Here is a 20,795-nt window from a genome sequence, read left to right on the forward strand (position 1 = left end):
TAGAAAGCAGAATGTGATAATAGCCAGACAAAGGTAAGCACTCTGGAAAGAATAACATGAACAAGTGACAGATGGCCCTGGTGGGAGGGAGGGGGGGGGGGGGAGGGGGGGAGAGCAAAAATAGGCTAAAAGGTGGGGATAAAACAATGAATAAAAATGAAAATAAATAAAAACAAAATAATAATAAAAATAAGTGGAAAAAATAAAAGTGTTGGAATAATTAATTTTAGATGTACCAAAAATGTGGACTTAAAACACAAAAATGCTCACCTTAAAACTGTAATCCTGATGCAATATAAAGGCCATCAAAGTAATTTTTCTTATTTATTTGAGCCCATCCCTAATTGCCCTTGTTCAAAGGACATTTTTAAGAGTCAACCACATTTCTGTGGGTCTGGAGTCACATGTAGGCCTGCAGATTTCCTTCCCTAAACGACATTCGTGAACCAGTTGGATTTTTATGACAATCAACAATGATTTGCATGATCATCATTAGACTTTTAATTCCACCATCTGCCATGGTGGGATTTGAACCCATGTACCCTGGGTCTCTGGATTACCAGTCCAGTGACAAAACCACTATGCCACCACCTTCCCTGAATGAAGACATGTTTATTAATACTCTTTGTGTAATGGTTTTAATATAACAGCCCTAGAAAACATCCCATATAATGTATTACGAGCTCTGTCTTCAAATGGTGAGGTTTTGGCATGCAGCCTCTTTACAGAACTTAATTTGAAAAATGTCTTGGAATTTTCTTGTTTGAGCAGAAATCATACTGCGCAAATGCAGGTGTTAAACTACCTCTACCAATTTATTATAACAAGCTAGCATAAGAAATAGCAAACGTTGACCAAAAGCTTAATGAGGGAATAGCCAGAAATATAAAAATGGATAGTGAGAGTTTCTATAAATATTTTTAAAAGAAATGAGTTAACAAAGTGAGCATTGGTCCTATAGAAAGTGATTCTGGAGAATTGGCAGATGAATTGAACAGGTATTTTCCAGCAGCCTTCACTAGAGAAGTTACAGGTGACATCCCAGAAGCAGCTATAAGTCAGGAAATGGAAGGGATGGAGGAACTCAGGAAAATTGCAATCACCAGAGAAGTCATACTGAGTAAATTGTTGGAGCTGCGGGCTGATGTGCCTGGGGTCCTGATGGACTTCATCCTAGGGTCTTAAAAATGGCTAGAGATAGTTGACTAACGTTAACTGTGTTCCTCTCCGCAGATGCTGCCAGACCTGCTGAGTTTTTCCAGGTATTTTTATTTTTATTTTGGATTTCTAGCATCCGCAGTTTTTTGCTTTTATCTTGAGATAGTTGATGTATTGGTTTTAACTTTCCGAAACTCTCTAGGTTCGGGGAAGGTCCCATTAGATTGGAAGATAGCAAATGTAACTCCATTATTCAAAAAGGGACGGAGACAGAAAGTGGAAACTACAAGTCAGTTACCTTAAAATCTATCATAGGAAAAATGTTGGAAGCTATTAATAAATAAGTTACAGTAGGGCACTTGAATAAGTCCAAGATAATCAGGCAGAGTCAACATAGTTTTGTGAAAGGGAAATTATGTTTAACCAACTTATTGGAGCTCTTTGAGGAAGTAACATGTACTGTGGATAAAGGGGAACTGGTGGGTGTGCTGTACTTAGATTTCCAGAAGGCATTTGATAAAGTGCCACCTTAAAGTGAATGTTGGTCCTCTAGAGAGTGACAGTGGTGAGTTAATAATAGATGAGGAAATGAACAAATATTTTGCTTCTGTGTTCACTATTGAGGATACAAAAAAACTTTCCAGTAACAGCTGCAATCAGTAGGCGAAAGGGAGAAAGGAACCTGGTGAAATCAAAATCACAAGGGAAACGGTACTGAACAAACTGATGGAGCTGCGGGCTGACAAGACTCCAGGTCCTGATGGGCTAATCCTAGGGTGTAAAAAGGTGGCTAATGAGGGGCCTCAACTTTTTACAATTTACATCAATGACTTAGGTGAGGGGATTGAAGGTATGGTAGCTAAATTTGCTGATGACACCAAGGTGGGTGGGAAAGTATGTTGCAAAGAGGACATGAGGTTGCAGCAGATGGATACAGATATGTTGAGTGGGCAAAGATCTGGCAAATGGAGTTTAATGAGGGAAAACGTGAAGTTGTTCACTTTTGCAGGAAGAACAAAAAAGCAGAGTATTACTTAATTGGAGAACGGCTGCATAATTCTGAGATGCAGAGGGGTTTAGGTGTTCCCGTGCATGAGTCACAAAATGTTAGTGTGCAAGTACAGCAAGTAAGAAGGCTAATGGAATGCTATCCTTTATTCCAGGAGGAATTGAAAGTAAGAGATGTTATGCTTCATTTATACAGGGCATTGGTGAGACCACACCTAGAATGCTGTGTGCAGTTTTGGTCACCTTATTTAAGGATGTAACTGTGTTGGAGATGGTTCAGAGGTTTACTAGATTGATACCTGGAATGAGTGGGTTGTCTTATGAGGAAAGGTTAGATAGTTGAAAAGTTGTGTTTGTTTCCACTGGAGTTTAGAAGAGTGAGGGGTGATTTGATTGAGGTATACAAGCTCCTGAATGACCTTGACAAGGTGGGTGTGGAAAGCATGTTTCCTCTTGTGGGTGAGTCCAGAACTAGGGGGGCACTGTTTTAAAATTAGAGGTCACCCTTTGAGGACAGAGATGAGGTGACATTTTTTCCCCGAGGGTTGTGCGACTTTGGAACTCTGCCTCAGAAGGCGGTGGGGTCAGGGTCGTTGAATATTCTTAAGGCATAGGTGGATAGATTCTTGTTAGGCTAGGGGATCAAAAGTTATCAGGGGTAGATGGGAATGTGGAATTTGAAACACAAGCAGATCAGCCATGATCTTATTGAATGGCAGAGCAGGCTCGAGGGGCCAAATGATCTACTCCTCTTTCAATTTCTTATGCTCTTATGGAGTAGTTTTTACAAATATTTATAGGAAGCAGAATGTCACAAATTACTAAAGGATGAAAAATCAATCATTTTAAAAAATGGATTTAAAGAGCAGGGGATTGTAGGCTTGCAATATGAATAATTCACATAGGTGCAAAAAAAGGAGACCAAACTGTTTAAGGTCAAAAGTGTTTATTTTTGTTTCTGGTAGCATGCATTTTAGTCTAAGGTAACCAGAACAGACTTCACATTTTCAATTATACTTTCCAGAATTAGACCCGTGTTCTGAAGGAACATTTTATTTTCCAACAAAATTCCTTAACAGTACCCTTTTAAAATAAAGCCCAATTTAAAAATAAGATATTATCAATGCTATTGTCATTTGGCCATTTTATGTAGATGTTATTATACAGATAAATTGGGCTTCTCAAATGTTCATTCACCTCTGTGAAAAGAGCCAGACATCGAAAACCAGCTAATATAGAATTTGCCTGCAAAATTGATAAATTTTTTAAAAAGTAAAGAATCAAAACACCTTTCCAAGACAAAAATAATAGGATATTTACAAAGTCATGCCAGGGAAAAAAGACAGCATTCTTTTAGTTTTAGAACAACAGCAGAAAAATTTGGATTACTTCCAGTATAGGATAGGTCCAAAGCAAAAGACCCCCCTCATACTGAACTCAAGAATAATCATCCACCATTTAATTTGTTTTTCCTACTCAAGAGCAAAAGGAAAAGTAAGGTTAAATATCAAACTGGGGGTTAAGGCTAAATATTAATTTATGATCTTTAACTAAGTAGGAAGAATTTTGATGCTCTCTGCTTGAATTGTGCTTGATTCAAGGTCAAAGGACTGCTCTATCCAAAATGTCCCAGCAGACCCTGCTGTCTTTATTTTTCTGGCACCGCAAAAAAAAAACCAAAAATGATGAAGCGCTTAATTAGTTTTCTTGAGAAACGGCATTCAACATTTTCACAGTACGTAAATCCATTACAGCTGAAATACGATGTATAAAAATCATTTAATTTTCCAGTTTATGTGAAGTAAATATTAAAATTCAAGCTTATGGTATTAATTCATAAAGAACAAAACACAAGTCAGGCACATTCTAACGGAAAAATCCCAATTTTTTGCAGAGCCATTCTTCGCTAAAGTCTTCTGTATTCCTAATTTCAAACACCTGAAAGAAAAATACATACTTAATCACTAATCCAATGACTCCTTTACCTCTGAACTGCAACAAATTTGTCTGAATTCTTTATAAGTTCTTATTTTGTGAGGTAACCCAATAGCATAGCACACCCTCAACAAGTGAACAAAGACAACAGTTTGGTCTGTTTAGCTACAGACTAAATTATTTCATTCATGAAAAGCTGGTCATGAAAAATTATAATCCTATTCAAGAAAGGGAGCTCTCAAATTGCACTATACTTTAAACTTCAGCAGCAGTGTCTCCAGACTTTGAGGAAGCAGGAGAATGAGGGGAAGAGAAGGCAGACCAATCAGAGCCCTAATTACTATCAAACAACCTCCACTGGAACATAAGTTGCTGCTAACTGTTCAAGCTCATAAGAGTGCAAAATACTGGGCAATGCCTCTATTTAAGAAATTGTTTCACATATTTAACGATTGTTATGAAGCCATTTAGAAGCTTGGGCAAAGCAGATTGTATCCAAGCTCACTGACTCATACCACTATCTTCCAATCATACCTGAGCAACAGTTTCAACAGCTGTTTAGAGGCGAATATACTCTTCAGCATTCATCTACCCCTGCCCAGGAATTGTTTGCATCGTTGAATTAATCACACTGATGCTATTTGATGTTAGCCCAACAAGTGCAAAAAGTACCAATAGGCATGCTGTCCTATGTCGATTCCTCACTCTCACTGTTTTCAGTTTCTACCATCAGTTTGCTTCCATTTCCAGTGAACAGCAGCTGGTATTTGCATCTCAGATCTATTCTATGAATTGCAACAAAACAAGCACTAGTGATAGATAAAGATATTCAATGTCCATTTTGACCAACTTGACAATTATCCAAGAATTAGACCAGGCTGACCAAAACAGAGTTGAATTTGAGTTTCTTGAGAATGAGGCGCCTGACATGTTTCCTAAGACCACTAACAGTTAACTTGTGTGCTGTTACATAGGAGTGGGTGGTGTGGCGATGGTCCTTGCTGTACCACATCTACATATGCACCAGCTTATTGCTCAACATATTTGACAACGCCCTACCCAGAATGCACAAATGTTAGACTCATTCCGAAAACCGGTTCTTAATTTTCTTTCGTATTTTTTCCTTACAGAATTCAGTGCTGAAGTTAGATAACAGCTGCCCAATCAAGGCATATTTTCCATCTATCCAGCCATCCTGAACAGGCTGTGAAATCTGGATGTCTGTTTGAAATCCTCTAGGACAGAACACTCAGAGACATATCCCTTCTCTTGTTGTGTAAATCACACTACTATATTGAGCTTGCTTTCTCAGCACACTTTGAGGTAACTGTACCATACCCTCCTACTTTGCAGTTGTTCTGCTTCCACTTTGACACAGCAGCCTCCACACCATGATCAGCTGTAGCACTTCTGCCATAATTCATCCTTTAAGCCTAAGCCCAACTTGTCTCAGACAATGGTCTATTTATCTCTTCCTCTTCTAACCCACTGAAAAGTGCTTACAAGAATAGATGATGAAAACTAGGAGTGATTTCCTAAATAAAGTTGTAGGAGTCAAGAGTCTGTGCAAATTGCCAAGGAGTTCATTAAAATGATTTTCAGTATTCCAAGATCCTACGGTAAAGCAAATTGAACATAAAATATAAAAGCAGTTTTGTTTCCAAAGGAAGACAATAGTGTAGTGATTTGAGAACTTAAACTATCACCATTGCTTCTGTTCTCTAGTTTGCAGACTCAAGGAATCACCAAATATAAATACACTAGTTCCCCAAGGATTAGCCCTCCTTGACCAAATTAAGTAATGTGTAAAGAATTACAAAAATAGATCACTATAGAATTGTTCTCTATTTCCAAGCCCACTGAAGCAAAAGTCAGGTCCACTAACCCCACCGCTTCCCTAGCTGATCTCAGCCAATGGACCGAATCTAGGATCTATAATACACCTCTGCCACACTACAGAGTACATTTACCTGCTGAGTCACTGGAAGGCAAAGATTACAGTTTAAGAGAGTGACATAGTTTAACCCATTCTCTGACAACTGTTCAAACCTGACAAATGAGTCAGGTTGTAGAAAAAGAAGTTTGCACTTCCACACAGTTCCTCACTTATTGGCAGGGGCAGACATTTTAAAGTCCTTTTTAAAAAAAAAAAATTAATTCATTCACAGGATGTGGGTTTTGCTGGCTAGGCCAACATTTATTGCCCATCCCTAATTGCCCTGTAGAAGGTGGTGGTGAGCTGCCTTCTTGAACTGCTGCAGTCCATGTGGTGTAAGTACACCCATTGTGCTGTTAGGGAGGGAGTTCCAGGATCTTGACCCAGCAAGTGAAGGAACGGCGATATATTTCCAAGCCAGGATGGCAAGTGGCTTATAGGGGAACTTCCAAGTGGTGGTGATGTTCCCATGTGTCTGCTGCCCTTGTCATTCTAGTTGGTAGTGGTCATGAGTTTGGAAGGTGCTATCTAAGGTGCATTAGTGAGTTTCTGCAGTGCATCTTGTAGATGGTAGAACTATTGCCACTGTGCATAATTGTGGAGGGAGTGAATGTTTGTGGATGGGGTGCCAATCAAGTGGCTGCTTTGTCCTGGATAGTATCAAGCTTCTTGAATATTCTTGGAATTGCACTCTTCTCCAGGCCAGTGGAGAGTATTTCAACACACTCCCGACTTGTGTCTTGTAGATGGTGGACAAGTTTTGGGGAGTCAGAAGATGAGTTATTTGCCACAGGATTCCAAGCCTCTGATCTGCTTTTGTAGCCCCAGTATTTATATAGCTAGTCCTATTCAGTTTCTGGTCAATGGTAACCCCCAGGATGTTGATAGTGGGGGCTTCAATGATGGTAATACCATTGAATGTCATGGGGCGATGGTTCAATTCTCTTGATGAAGATGGTCATTGCCTGGCACTGTGTGGCACGAATGTTATTTGCCACTTATCAGCCCAAGCCACGATATTGTCCAGGTCTTGCTGCGTTTAGACACAGACTGTATCAATATCTGAGGAGTTGCGAATGGTGCTGAATACTGTGCAATCATCAGCGAACAACCCCACTTCTGACTTTATGATAAAAGGAAGGTCATTGATGAAGCAGCTGAAGATGGCTGGGCCTAGGACACCACCCTGAGGAATTCCTGAAGTGATGCCCTGGAACTGAGATGATTGACTTCCAACAACCATCTTCCTTTTACTAGCTATTATTCCAACCAGCTGAGAGTTTTCCCCGATTCCCACCTATTCCAGTTTTGCTAGGGCTCGTTGCTTCCACACTTGATCCAATGCTGCCTTGAACTCAAGGGCAGTCACTCTCACCTCACCTCTGGAGTTCAGCTCTTTAGTCCATATTTGAACCAAGGCTGTAATGTGGTCAGGGCACTGAATGGCCCTGACAGAACCCAAACTGAGCATCAGTGAGGTTATTGCTAAGAAAGCACCGCTTGTTGGTGCTGTTGATGGTCCCTTTCATCATCCCTTTTACCAATGACCAAGAGTTGACTGACGGGTGGCAATTGGCCCAGGAGTGGGGATGTTCGTTGATGATTGTACAATGTTCAACACCATTCATGACTCCTCAGATACTGAAGCAGTGTCCAAATGGAGCAAGACCTGGACAATGTCCAGGCTTGGGATGACAAGTGGCAAGTAACATTATATACAGGAGAAAATAGTGGATGCTGAAAAGGAGGGGAAACAGGTGGATGACAAAGACATGGTTAAAGACAAAGGTTTAATGAGGCTTTAAAATCAGAGAAAGATTACAAAGACCTGGTTAGGGAGTTACACAGCAGATAGCAGCAACAGAATGAGCAAAAAATAATAATGGTATGAAGATGCAAGAAACAAGTAGTAACCTGTGTGGGTGAGGGGACACCAGACTGAAGGAAATTACAGGCACTAAATTCCACACTGCAACTCAAAGAGCTTTGGAAGATAAAACACAACAGTAGAAATTCTACAACATACAGGCTGGCAGATAAAGTGATGCAAACAACTTGCAATCAGCCTCCCCTTTCTTATAATACTTCAATGAAGGTATGAATTCTGCTAGCAAAGGCACAGTGTGGTAATGATGGACTGAAATTAGTTCCTTCAGCAAAGAGGAATTGTTTTAATCTTCACCCAATTGTTCCCGCACCAACCAAATATTCTCTTTAATGTGGAAACCAATACAAAAAAAAAGGCAGATTTTAGTTATTGGCTTATAAAGTGAGAGCTGCATACAAAGGCTCTGTTAAAAACAAATGATAAATTCTCACCTTGGTAAACTCTGCTATGTCCACCAACCCAATTTTGCTACCAGCATAAATCATCTGCTGTTCAGGCTTGCAACCTAAAATCAAAAGCCACAGAAAGCCATTACAAACTACAAACTGATTTTAAAATCAGAATAAATTGCAAAATAAATATGATTAACTCTATTTCTATATTCAAATCACCAAGTGCTTACAATATTTCAGTTCAGCAATGGAATAATCTTACTATTCTCTCAAATTTCAATTAAGAGAGTTTTGCTACAGCAGCTAGTCATTACAAGAACAAGAGGTCAATCCTCATTAAAAGAAAACAAATATTTTCTGTTTGTGGAAGAAAAGCACTGGATTATTCCATTTGTAAGAAATGACCATAAGAACTGTTGACTTACATTAATTTCTTACTAGTTAGAAAGGGTTTGACAATTAGCACAGTGCATTACAGTCTTAACAGGTTATCCCAGTGTATTAGGATGCAGGACCCATTCCCATGTCGCAGTATTTCCAATCCAATTTTGACGTCTTTCATACAGGGAAGGAGGAGCAAAAACTGTATATAGGAAGACGAGCACTCCATTTATGTTTTTTGTTCAATTACAACGCAAGGCTCCTTCGACTACACCTTCCAAACCTGCGACCTCTACTACCTAGAAGGAGAAGGGCAGCAGACACATAAGACCACCACCTGCAAGTTCATCTCTAAACCACACCCCTAACTTGGAACTGTACAGCCATTCCTTCACTGTTACTAGGTTAAAAACCTGGAATGCTTTCACTTCTCAAAGGGCAGTTGGGATGGGCAAATGCTGGACTTGCCAGTGATGCTCATACCTCATGAAAAATAAAACAATTTCAAGCAAGCAATTTGAGAAGCAATAGCTAGTGCAGCACAAGAGTTGCCTACACTAGGATAATTGCTATGACTTTGATGTCAATGGCATGTGATTTTACTTGTATACACATATACAGCAGTTGTGGCAGTCTTTTCATCCTCCACAAAGTTAGAATACTAACCTCACTGAAATGCTTTTACATTGAAAATTACTAGCTTGTATTCAGAATTATTCAAAAATTTAAATATTTTTTGCGATAGACATAGAAACACGGGACAAGATAGTAGCTTTGGTTTTAAATTGGAGATTTATGATCTTAACAGACCTTGTAAATGGTCAAGGCACAACCGACTTCAGGGCCTACTGCTATCACAGAAAACAATCTTCCAAAGCAACATCTAGACCTATCCAAAAATATATCTTAATAAATCAATCTTCCAAAATTAAAATAAGCCATCTACAAGAAAAAACAGAAGAGTGTTCAATAAAGTTTGAACAGGCAGGAAACCCAAAGATTGTGCACACAAGTGATCTGTTGACATGAAAGTAAATTGAAAACTTTAGAAATTGACAACTTACCACAAGGACTAAAGAATATAAAGCATAGTGGATAGGAGATCCTTCCATCAGTATGTTTATATCTGTAGCTGTAGACTACAAATGTGGCTATAGTTAAAAAAAATACACTTCCGTTTGAAGGAAAAACATATCATTTGAGTTAGGGAGTCTGCCCTTTCTATTTTAAAATGGATCAAATGGCTTTCCATACCTTTATTTATCTTGGAATGAGAATTAGAAAAAGCACTTGCTTATAGTGCATCACACATTAAATGTGTGGCTAACACTAAATCAATCCAAAGAAAGAAAAGTTTCATACAATTTCCACTAGTTCAAATAAGCAACTTAGCCATACTAATTCATTGAAATACAAATCAAAGAACTTGAAAGAAAGCAACTATTGAAACATTTGCAATTTCAACCAGTTATGCTGCTGCATGTTTTTCACAAAATGGATTAGCTAGCAATTTCCAGCCCATCTCAATATATAGCAAAACAATTAAAACAAAACAATAGAAATCGTCACTGATGCTTCAATCACACAGGTACAGCAGAGGTTCAAGGATAATAAGTAGTGGGATCCCTGGCCTGGAGGCATTGGAAACCAATTGCAATGCCAAGAATGCCGTCCAGCACTCAGCTAATAGCACAGAAAATAGATGGGTATGGAAAACCTTCCATTTTATACATGCGTAATTCTTTTTTTTAAAGTGATGCAGCAATTCCTTTAATTGCTGATTCTCCATTCAATTTAATTAATGTGGTCTTTTGCATTCTTTGGTTAAAGAACTATGTCAATATAAGCTTCCTGAGCTACCACAAGGTCTATGTTTAATTGGATGCTTAGAGGCTAGTTAGCATAAAATTCTATAAATATGCTCTTGATTACTTGGTGTGGTGCCACATTTCATAGACTGACAAAGCCCCAAAGTTAATCCCTGGTCAATGCTAAAGTAACGAATCTCAGAGTTAAGGATAGAGAGGGGGTTAAAAAAAAATCATGAAAGGCATTCCTAGTTGGTATTTTGTGACTCTTACTGGAAAGAGAACATATGGTTATCAGGCAAGCAAGTTTGCAACTGACCCTGATAAGTCACTTCCAAACTCTATGGCAGAGTAGCCTACTGACGCTTACTGTCCTTGTTCATTCACTCTGGCTTGAAGCTGGTGGGTACCCCACTGCAACCTCCACCCCAACCCCAAAAAAAAACCCAGCATCATCCACTGATTCAGGAAAAATATTGGAAGATTTACAAAACTCACATCTATTTAGACACTGCTCTGGTCAAACAATAAAGCATTTTGTTCCAATTGTGATACACAAAGCCTGGCTATCAGAAGTCTGTCTATAGTTCGATGTGGTTTGGTCAAAATATTTAGTGCCACTTTGCATATGAAATTACTGACAGAATAAATAACCATCAAATAATCAATTATAATCCACTTAAAGTGGCTTAAAATAGCATTTGATTACCAAACATAGAGAGTGAGGAAGTCTGCTTCAAATTCAACCCCATTTTCCATTACATAAATTTCATACTTCAAACATTCAAAACATAGAATACCAATTGTTATTTTGTGTAAAAATGAACTGGAAAAGTCATCTGGATAAATAAGATTTCTCAAAACTGGAAAGCAAAAAAAGGATATCTGGGTTGATGCTCAGGTAGTTCATTCTTGAGTTCTTCTGGGGAAATATTCTAAATGACAGGCAAACAGCAAAAGTTACTTCACCAGCAATATGTTGGTTGACTATAATATGCAGCAATTTTGACAGCTTGTAAACACAGATTTTACAATTTTCCTTGCTCTCAGTTATACAGAACCCTTGTCTTCTTCCACCTTAATATATGGCTGTACAAGCTCAGCCGGAAACTTGGTCAGAGTGTTTATCTTCATTTGGCTTATCTTAAGTCAGATTCATATGAGAATGCAATCCTGCCTAATGGACCACACATGCTGTGGAGCCAATAAAACACCTACATTATAATCAGTTTTTTATCCCCGAAGTTAAAATATTAAACATATTGTAAATGTTTTTTTTTTAAAAAAAGAACCACCTGGCTAAAAATGTTTAAATTAATAAGCAACTAACCTCATACTCTTCGTCCAGAATCACCATATGTTGCTCCTGATCAATCTTCACTATGACAAAAAGCAATAAGTTAAGTGTTTTCTCAAAGTATAAGTCCACGTGCCTGTTAAACTGATTAAGCAAGAAAGGTATGGGAAATCAAAACAAAATACCATACTATAAACTACCAGTTTAACTTCAACTACTCTTCCATTAGGAGTACTCCAAATTAGTTTGCAGTCTCGTGATAAGCGATGGAAAAGCAGAGTCACAAAATCAAGTGTTTTACAGCATGGAAAGAGGCCCTTCGGCCCATCATGTTACTTTGGATACAAAAATGAGTGTTTATTTCACAGCAGTGTACAAAATAAATCTACTTTAGTGTGCAGAATAAATGCCAGTTCTTTTTTAAGCCTAATTTCTTCTGTCATAGGATTGTGTTCTTATTTGCATATTACAAATGTTCATTTATCCCAAGTTTAAACCTCTGTTTATCTTATTAGCTTTAGTCCCCCAAGATCTACTGAGGTACAGAAATAGAAAGTTTTGCCCCTTGTCAGTATATAATTAAAAAGCAAGATGTGAAAACAACCTGACATATTTCGCTGTTCACATTTACTAAGGTTTGTTAAATGTAAACCCTTGAGAAAAAAATTATACCCAAGTTCACCCCCTCCTAAAGCATGTCCATTTGAAGAAAAACACACAATTCAGCTTATATTTCTACAGCGCATTGAACGTAATGAGATGTCCCACAGCACTTCACAGGAACTTTGGAAAACAAAGTACAACACCGAGCCACATAAGGAGATATTAGGCTGGATGACCAAAAACTTGGTCAAAGTAGTATGTTTTAAGGAGTGTCTTAAAGGGGGTGGGGGGTGGGGTCTGAGGTGTGAATTCCACACCTTGGGGCCTAGGCAACAGAAGGCATGGAGCAATTATAATTGGGAATGCACAAGCGGCTAGAATTAGAGAACTCAATATATAATCCTTCATTCAAGAAATCCTCCCGAGTACAGCCCATCAACATTACTCAGATCTTTTAGATAGTACATCCAACACCATGTTTGCATCGTCTCAACATTCCTTTTTACTTTCTTAATAAATGGTCCTGGAGCTGCCTCTGAATAGACAATCATTGCACAAATTACTCAATGTTCTTTATTTTTGTATATGGATGCAATTAAGCTTATTGTTTCACTTTCCCCAATTGTTATGGGAACAGACTAGACTATAGCCTTTCATATGCAGGACACTGGACTAGCCACAGTAAACTAATTAGTGACCTTGAAGATAGTTTAGCATTTTTTGGTGATATACCATTTCATAATTTGATGTAGTGCGTCTTTAGAATTGTTGCTGGGGCTCATGCTACTGAAAGGAGGAAAATTCCCTAACCAAGGCAGGACACATCAAAGAATACTGGGAGTGGTTGGCAACAAGGTGGCAAAGGTATTTGCTATCATTTCTCAAAATCTTGAGATAAAGGAAGCGAGCCAAAGAACTGAGTACCAAATGTTATACCATTGCTTGCGAAAGAAACAAAATGGAAAATTATTTGAATGACAAAAACACACACTAACCAAAGATAGACAGTTGGGGTGTCTACAGGGCAGGTCGAATATGGTTGTGAAGATTGAGGCACATGGCTTTAAAAGGGAATATAATTTTATATTTATAATAATTAAAATTATATAATTAACATTTTTCAAATCGACATGAATTGGTAGTTGTGTGCCTTATGGATCAATACTGTGACTTCTGTTTTCCATGTATAGAAAATAATTTGGGCATAGGCACAAGTGGGATGATACAAAAGTTTGCCATTACCAAATTAGGGGCATGTCAAATAAAATGAGTGGGTAGACAAGTGTAATTTTTTTTTGTTCTTCCCTTAAGGTGTAATGCAATGCAATGTGAAGTAATACATTTTGAGAAAGAAAGTGGAAGCACATCCAAATAGTAAGATTCTTAAGAGTGGAGCAACAGAGGAACTTAGTCATGTAGATTTATGGGTCTTTAAAAAGGTGGGTGAAATTGCAGTCAGAAGAGTTATTAAAAAACGTATAATTCTGGTTTTATATAAAAAAAATGTTGAACACAAACAGAGGCGAAGTTAAATTTGTGCAAAATGTTGATTAGGCCGTACAACACTAAAGAACTCTTTATTGAAAGGACATTATGAGTTGGAAAAGGTTTATTTCACTGAGACAGAAAGCTTAAGGGTGGAGAATCAATTTTTTGTGAAATTATGAAAAGGTTTAAAGAGTTATTAAAAGGTTTTTGCCAACCAGTGGGACAATGTGACAACTGGCATATACTTAGGATAACCACAAAAAAAATAAAGAGGAAGTTAGAAGATTTATTTACCACCATACAAATTAAAACATTGTATGACATACTACATGTGACTATGGACGCAGGTGCTATGATTTTTAAAAGAGAACAGCGTAAGCATTTGACAGATGTAAAAGATGCAAGGAAAGGGTAGGGCAACAGGATTAGGACAAAATTCCAACTGAAGAATTGTGGAAACTTCCACAGGCAGAGTAGTCTGAATTGTGTAAATTATATGGAGGTGATTTTTTTTTTTACAGCATCAAGTGGGAAAGTGATGTGATCAGACAGGCTGCCCTTTTTACATGCAGCCTGTCTCTACTTTTGACTTCATTAGAAAGTACAATTAGGCATCCAAGCTGATCATATTTTGAACCAGGCAGGTTAGGTTTAAATTACCAATGATTTTGAGGAGAATATTACACTTACCTTTTGGTGCAGATATAAATTTAGAATCCTGTAGAGCCTGATGCATGGCTTGTATCAGCATATTTAAACTGCTGTTTTAACAATAGCGCTATCATATTAAACAGAAATTCACAAACATTTTATTTTTTTGATTGACTTTACTTGACCATTAACTTTAATTGAAACAAAATCAAACAAGCTCATTTGCCATTTAGCTATGGATTTGAGACAGCTGAGACAAACCAAGTCATAATAATGGCAATAAAATAACTCAAACCATTCCTTGAACTTACAAGGTTATATTTCAAGTTAAGGACTTCAGAGAATTATAGCTTCACTAACAAGATTTCAAAAGGCCTGTATGCCACAAAATAATCCAGCCTTTTAGAAGCATGTTTGCAATTTGTGATTTTCTGATTGTATGCACTGAACCTAATGGAGATATGGATGACTGTTTTCCATGAATTACATAATCGGACAGAAAGATTTATCTTGTTTTTAGGTAGTTAAAACAGGAAGAAAATAAAACTTTAGATTATTAATTCAAATTCTATGCACCAAAAAACAAATGGGCCATACTTTGCAGTGATGGCAAAGGTGAGTTTAAGAGCATTCACTGTTATACGTGCACAAATCAAACAGCAAATCTCAGCAAGTGCACAATTAAGCACAAAATTCCATAAGTTGCTATCCCAGGTGTGTCATTCGAGATGGTGCAAAAACACCATCTGGCTCCCCATTCAAGCTCTGAACGGTTGTAGTTCTTGTACTAGAGTTGTAGATACAGACTAAATTTACCACAAAAAGAGACTGAAGCAGTCAAAACCCAAGTATGCTTTTAATGACACTGTATGTCTTAATTATTGCCGAACAACCTCTCTCTCTGCCAAGTGTGGAGTTGTATTCCTTCCACGTTTAATGAGAGACTTTTTGAAAAGTGTAGTTTTTACTTTTTCTTTCTGTCTCTTGCCTCTCGTTCTAAATGCAATATTTCCTTTCCTTCTAATTCACTTACTATACCTTATGTTGATTTCACTATTCCGACACTTAGTGTTTTAGACTCTTGTACTGCTCAATGATCCTTCTTCAATGTGTTTGATTGAGGGACTACACAGTTGCCTGGCTTTGCTTGTTCACACACCTCCCAAATTCCCCTGTAGATGGCACAGCGAGTGTTCGGTTAACTGCAACTTACTGCGCAAAGAATATAAGCAAGTGCAAGTCCAATAAATGGCAAGTGGCGATCATTCACACGCTCACAGCAAAATCTGGCCGCCAGCGCCATCCTCCCTCCTTCTGCGGGTGTTTTAAACGGGCGGGGCTCGTTAACCCTGAAATAAGCAGATTCTGACACTGGAAGAATTAGTTCGCCGTGTAAGATTGTTTCACTCACTTATCAGAGCAGCATTCGTGGTTTCTTTGCGAAAGCGAAATTTTTTAAGCTTTTCCATCAGCTGTTCGTCGACACCGCACAAACTCACTGGGCAGCTCTGGAAAGAACGGCACAAGCGGAGGGGAGGAAACACACACAGGCCATTACAAAACAAACAGAGCAGGACATTTTTCAAACGCCCCTGAGTTAATGTTATTTGTTATTTTAATCAAGTGACGGGTAATTCATTGGCTGGGTTAATAGTCTATCGCCGACAGAATTCAAGCAAGCGGAAAAAAAATGAGGAATTTTAGGCCGTGCCGGCTCTCGCTGCCCGTTTTCCTGGGACATGTCTGGACAGCCCTGGAGCCGCCGCCCCCTCGCCGACATCGCTGACACTGCGGCACTCGGACAACGCGCGCACACACACACACTGGCCCCGCTCCAACTCAACTACTTACCATTCCGAACGGTTTTCCCCACTTTCCAAACCCGGCTCCTGTTTTCCCTTCAGCTCTTTCCAGTCTCGTGATTCGGTCGAGAACCAATCAGCACCTGGACCCGTCGTTCCTCCTTTAAGTGACATCATCGGGAAGAGCTCCGGAGCTTGGGAGGGAGCATCCGCAGGGACCTGAGCTTCCTCAGGGAGGCGGCTCCCAGAATCCCGCTCACCTTGAGCTGGTTTCACATAAGGAGTAGGAATACTGTTGGAATACAGAGAGTACCTGACAGAAACAGCCGTGGAATTAAAAACCCAGAACAGCTTTAAGATTTTCTTTCTTTTTCAAAGGTGTGTGTGTGTGTAAAGTGTGTGGTAATGGGGCTGAATGGATGGCTTCAGCACAGACACAAAGGGCAGATTGGTCTCCTGTGCTTTAAAATTTAATGATTCTTGAGGTTGCATTTAAAAATAAGAGCATTGAAAGAGACTGGGAAAGAGGTTTGTGAAATGCTCGCAATTATTATGAGGGAGGCATTGGAACACTGGAATAAGGTTATTGTAGTAATTGAAGATATAGCCTTTCCTACTGCCTAGCAGGGGTCACGTGATTGTTCTAGGAGACTCCGACCAATGAGCCCTAAGCGCAGGTAATTGGTTGGTGGGGGGTTGGGGTGCGTATGGCTTTCTTGTCGAGGGCATGGCTCAAGCATGTAGCTTCTGAAAAGCTCGCTGTAATAAAGTTATCCGTTTCAAGTAGAAACCTGTACGGTACGTCAAGTCATTACATTTGGCGCTGAGAGCAAAATAGCTCTGACACTTCATCTCGCCTTATGAATGTGAGTACATCAGACCTTAAGGAAAAGAGAAAAGTATACTCACCAGTCATGCCACTCTCCGGCAGAATTGATCCTTACGACATGACTATATGAGACTGGAGCCAGTATGTAGAGCGCCTTGGTTTTTATTTTGTAGCAAATGAAATTACCACAGAGGAGAAGCAGAAAGCAATCCTTTTGAGTGTATGTGGTAGACATACAATCTCATCCGCAGTCTGACAGCCCCAAAATACGTCCAATTCTAACTCTTTTAATTAATCAGCAGCCCTTCTGAAAACGCATTTCCAGCTGAAGCCATCTGTAATAATGCAGAGAGTTAAGTATAACTCAAGAGTAAGGGCCCTAGGAGAGTCCATCGCAACCTATATAGCAAAGTTGAAGCAGTTGATTGAGCATTGCAACTTTGGAGACACACTCAATGATATGTTGTGGGCCCGATTCGTTTCTGAAGTTCATGACGATGCCATTCAGCGCTGTTTACTCACAGAAGTTAACATCGATTTGAAGCACGCCATGGAAATAGCTCTACCCATAGAAAGTGCTGCAAGATGCTCGCAGACGTTACAAAACATACAACATGGCACTGTTCTTCATGTGGGGCAGGAACGTACAGCCAGGCATGACGCACAAACCAGAGACACCGCAGTGAAGTCTCTGCTGCTCGATAAACGAAAAGGCCTAGTAGAAACATTTCAGCAGTGACTCCAAGGTTAATCTGTTATAGATGTGGGGGTGACCATGTACCGCACACCTGCAGATTCAAGGAGGCAGAATGCCATTATTTCCATAAGAAAGGTCACTTAATAAAGTGATGCAGGGCGAAATCAAAACAGCCCGTAAGGCAGCAAACCAACATGAATGAAGTGAATAATACTTATTATTACCCCCCCCCGTACACAATCCCAATGGACCCAGACCCCTTTCCATTCACCCCCAATGTATACAATCAGAATGGACCCAAACCCGTTCCCATTCACTCCCTCTTTACACAATCCCAATGGAACCAAACCCCTTCCGTTCACTCCCACTGTATACAATCCCAATGGACCCGATACCGACATCTATTCCCTGTACAATGTCATAGCGGTAAAAACTGAACCTATCACTGTTGCATTCCAAGTGAATGGGAAGTAGATACAGAGGCCCCACCACAGTGGTGGAAGAGAACACATTTAAGTATCTAAATGAAGGTACCCAGCCATTGAATCTGGATTGAACAGCAGCTCAATTGAAGACATACAGTGGTGAATCCATACACGTAAAAGGCATTGCCACAGTGCCTGTGTCCTATAGGCAACAGAGAGCCTAGCTGCAAATGATCATAGTGACAGGTGAAGGACCTAGTCTTCTGGGCTGAGACTGGTTACAAAAATTTTACCTCAGCTCATCTGAAATATTTCACTTGAACAGGAGGAGTTCCCGAACTGTTAAGGAAATACGGCAGTGTATGCCATGATGAATTAGGGAAGCTAAAAGGCTTGTGAGCAAAAATATATGTGGATTCTCAGGCGAACACTCCTTTTTTTAAGGTCAGACCCGTGCCTTATGTCCTAAAGGAAAGGTGGATGCAGAATTGTGCTGGTTAGAAAAGCTAGGCATCATTCAACCAGTCCAATTTTCAGAATGGGCAATGCCAATAGTCAGGTGAAACCTGACCAAACTATACACATTTGTGGGGACTATAAATTGACCATGAACAAGGCAGCCAAACTAGATAAATATCCTATCCCGAGGATAGATGACTTATATGCAAATATAAAAACAAAAAACTACTGCAGATGCTGGAAATCCAAAACAAAAACAGAATTACCTGGAAAAACTCAGCAGGTCTGGCAGCATCGGTGGAGAAGAAAAGAGTCGACGTTTCGAGTCCACATGACCCTTCAACAGAACCCTTCTGTTGAAGACCCTTCTGTTGAAGAGTCATGTGGACTCGAAACGTCGACTCTTTTCTTCTCCACCAATGCTGCCAGACCTGCTGAGTTTTTCCAGGTAATTCTGTTTTTGACTTATATGCAAAGCTAGGTGGAGGCAAATCCTATACAAAACTGGACATGAGTCATGCATACCAACAGCTAGAGCTGGATAGCATGTCTAGAGGGTATGTAACCATCAACACACACAAGGGTCTGTATCAATATACGCGCCTACCCTTTGGAGTATCGTCTGCATGTGCAATCTTCCGAAGGACAATGGAGAGTCCTTTGCAAGGACTTCCCCAAGTTGTAGTATACCAAGATGATGTTCGGATCACAGAGTCAACTGAAGCCGAACACTTAGCCAACCTGGGAGAGGTGTACGATTAAAGAAAGAAATATATACATTACAAGCGCCAGAAGTTACTTACCTGGGTCACGGTGGATGCCATGGGTTTGCTTCTGGTAGAAGAGAAAGTTAGGGCAATCAAAGAGGTGCCCTCTCCGTCCAGTATAACTGAACTCAAGTCTTTTCTGGGCATGATCAATTATTATAGCCGCTTCTTGCCAAACTTGTCAACAGTGCCATTACAGTTGTTGTTCGTGGAATTCACAACAAGAAAAAGCCTTTGTGAAAGTTAATAAACTATTATATTAATCATAATGACCCATTGAAAGGAATAGGTATTAACATGTGATGTGTCTACTTTTGGTGTGAGAGCTGTGTTATCACATAGGATGGAAGATGGACCAGAAAAGCTAATGCTCTATCTCCAGAACCCCTTCTGTAGCTGAGAAGGGTTATTCACAACTAGAAAAGGAAGGTTTATCAGTGATATTTGGAGTGAAGAAATTCTACCAGCACCTGCATGGACAACATTTCACCATAGTGTCGGATCATAAACCATTAATGAATTTATTCAGAGAGGATAAAGCCATTCCGCCAATAGCATCAACAAGTAGTCAACATTGGACTTTGATATTATTTGCGTATGAGTATACCTTTATGCACCATCCTGGCTTGAATATTGAAAATGCACTTGGCCAAGCGCACTCAGACATCCCCTGTTCCTGATAGCATTGTACATGCTCCAGTGTCACAAGAAGTTGTGCTTGTACTGAATTTCTTGGATTCTTCACCTGTGTGTGCAAAGCAAATTAGAAATTGGACAAACAGAGATCCAATTTTGTCAAAAGTCCAAGACCTTGTTTTGCAAGGGTGGTCAAATTTACCAGTGTCTGAAGAGATGAGACCATTCCAATCCTGAAAAACAAAATTAAATTGTCAAGAGTTGTCATCCTTTCACAACTCTTGACAGAGCTTCACAGTGCGCATGGAGGCATATCAAAGATGAAAATGCTTGCGCAAAGCAATTTCTGGTGGCCAGGCATAGACAGTGACATTGAAAGCATAGTCAAGCACTGTTTCCATTGTCAGCAACAACAGAAGTTGCCTGTTTCAGCTCCACTGCATCCGTGGGAGTGGCCTGGTCAACCCTGGGTTACACTACATATTGATTATGTTGGTCCATTCTTAGGTATCATGTTTTTATTGACTGTAGATGCGCATTCTCAATGAATGAATGTGTATGAAATCAGACCACTGACATCGAGTGCAACTATTGAAAAGCTGTGTCAATGTTTTAGTATACATAGCCTACTGGAA

At 39.4% G+C, this 20,795-nt stretch overlaps 1 protein-coding gene across 1 annotated transcript; it reads right to left on the reverse strand.

Moving 5' to 3' along the window:
* Positions 1-3,095: 3,095 nt before the first annotated feature.
* Positions 3,096-16,549, reverse strand: LOC144693146 (glia maturation factor beta-like). The gene is made up of 7 exons (XM_078562634.1): positions 16,397-16,549; positions 15,957-16,053; positions 11,837-11,886; positions 11,390-11,441; positions 9,763-9,843; positions 8,357-8,430; positions 3,096-4,104 (listed from the first exon to the last, which is right to left on the reverse strand). Exons 1-7 carry the CDS (start codon positions 16,397-16,399, stop codon positions 4,033-4,035), a joined length of 429 nt encoding a protein of 142 aa, XP_078418760.1. The 5' UTR covers positions 16,400-16,549; the 3' UTR covers positions 3,096-4,032.
* Between the last annotated feature and the right edge of the window lie 4,246 nt (positions 16,550-20,795).

Source organism: Cetorhinus maximus, chromosome 18, assembly GCF_964194155.1.
Source record: "Cetorhinus maximus chromosome 18, sCetMax3.hap1.1, whole genome shotgun sequence".
NCBI lineage: Eukaryota > Metazoa > Chordata > Chondrichthyes > Lamniformes > Cetorhinidae > Cetorhinus > Cetorhinus maximus.

What these genes read in the sequence shown, in the direction of transcription:
- LOC144693146 (XM_078562634.1), bottom strand. An exon ending in CACGAATGCTGCTCTGATAA is followed by an intron (nt 11,887 to 15,956) that starts GTGAGTGAAACA and finishes TTTTTGTCATAG; the next exon opens with TGAAGATTGATCAGGAGCAA. An exon ending in ACCTGAGCATCAACCCAGAT is followed by an intron (nt 9,844 to 11,389) that starts ATCCTTTTTTTG and finishes CTATAGCCACAT; the next exon opens with TTGTAGTCTACAGCTACAGA.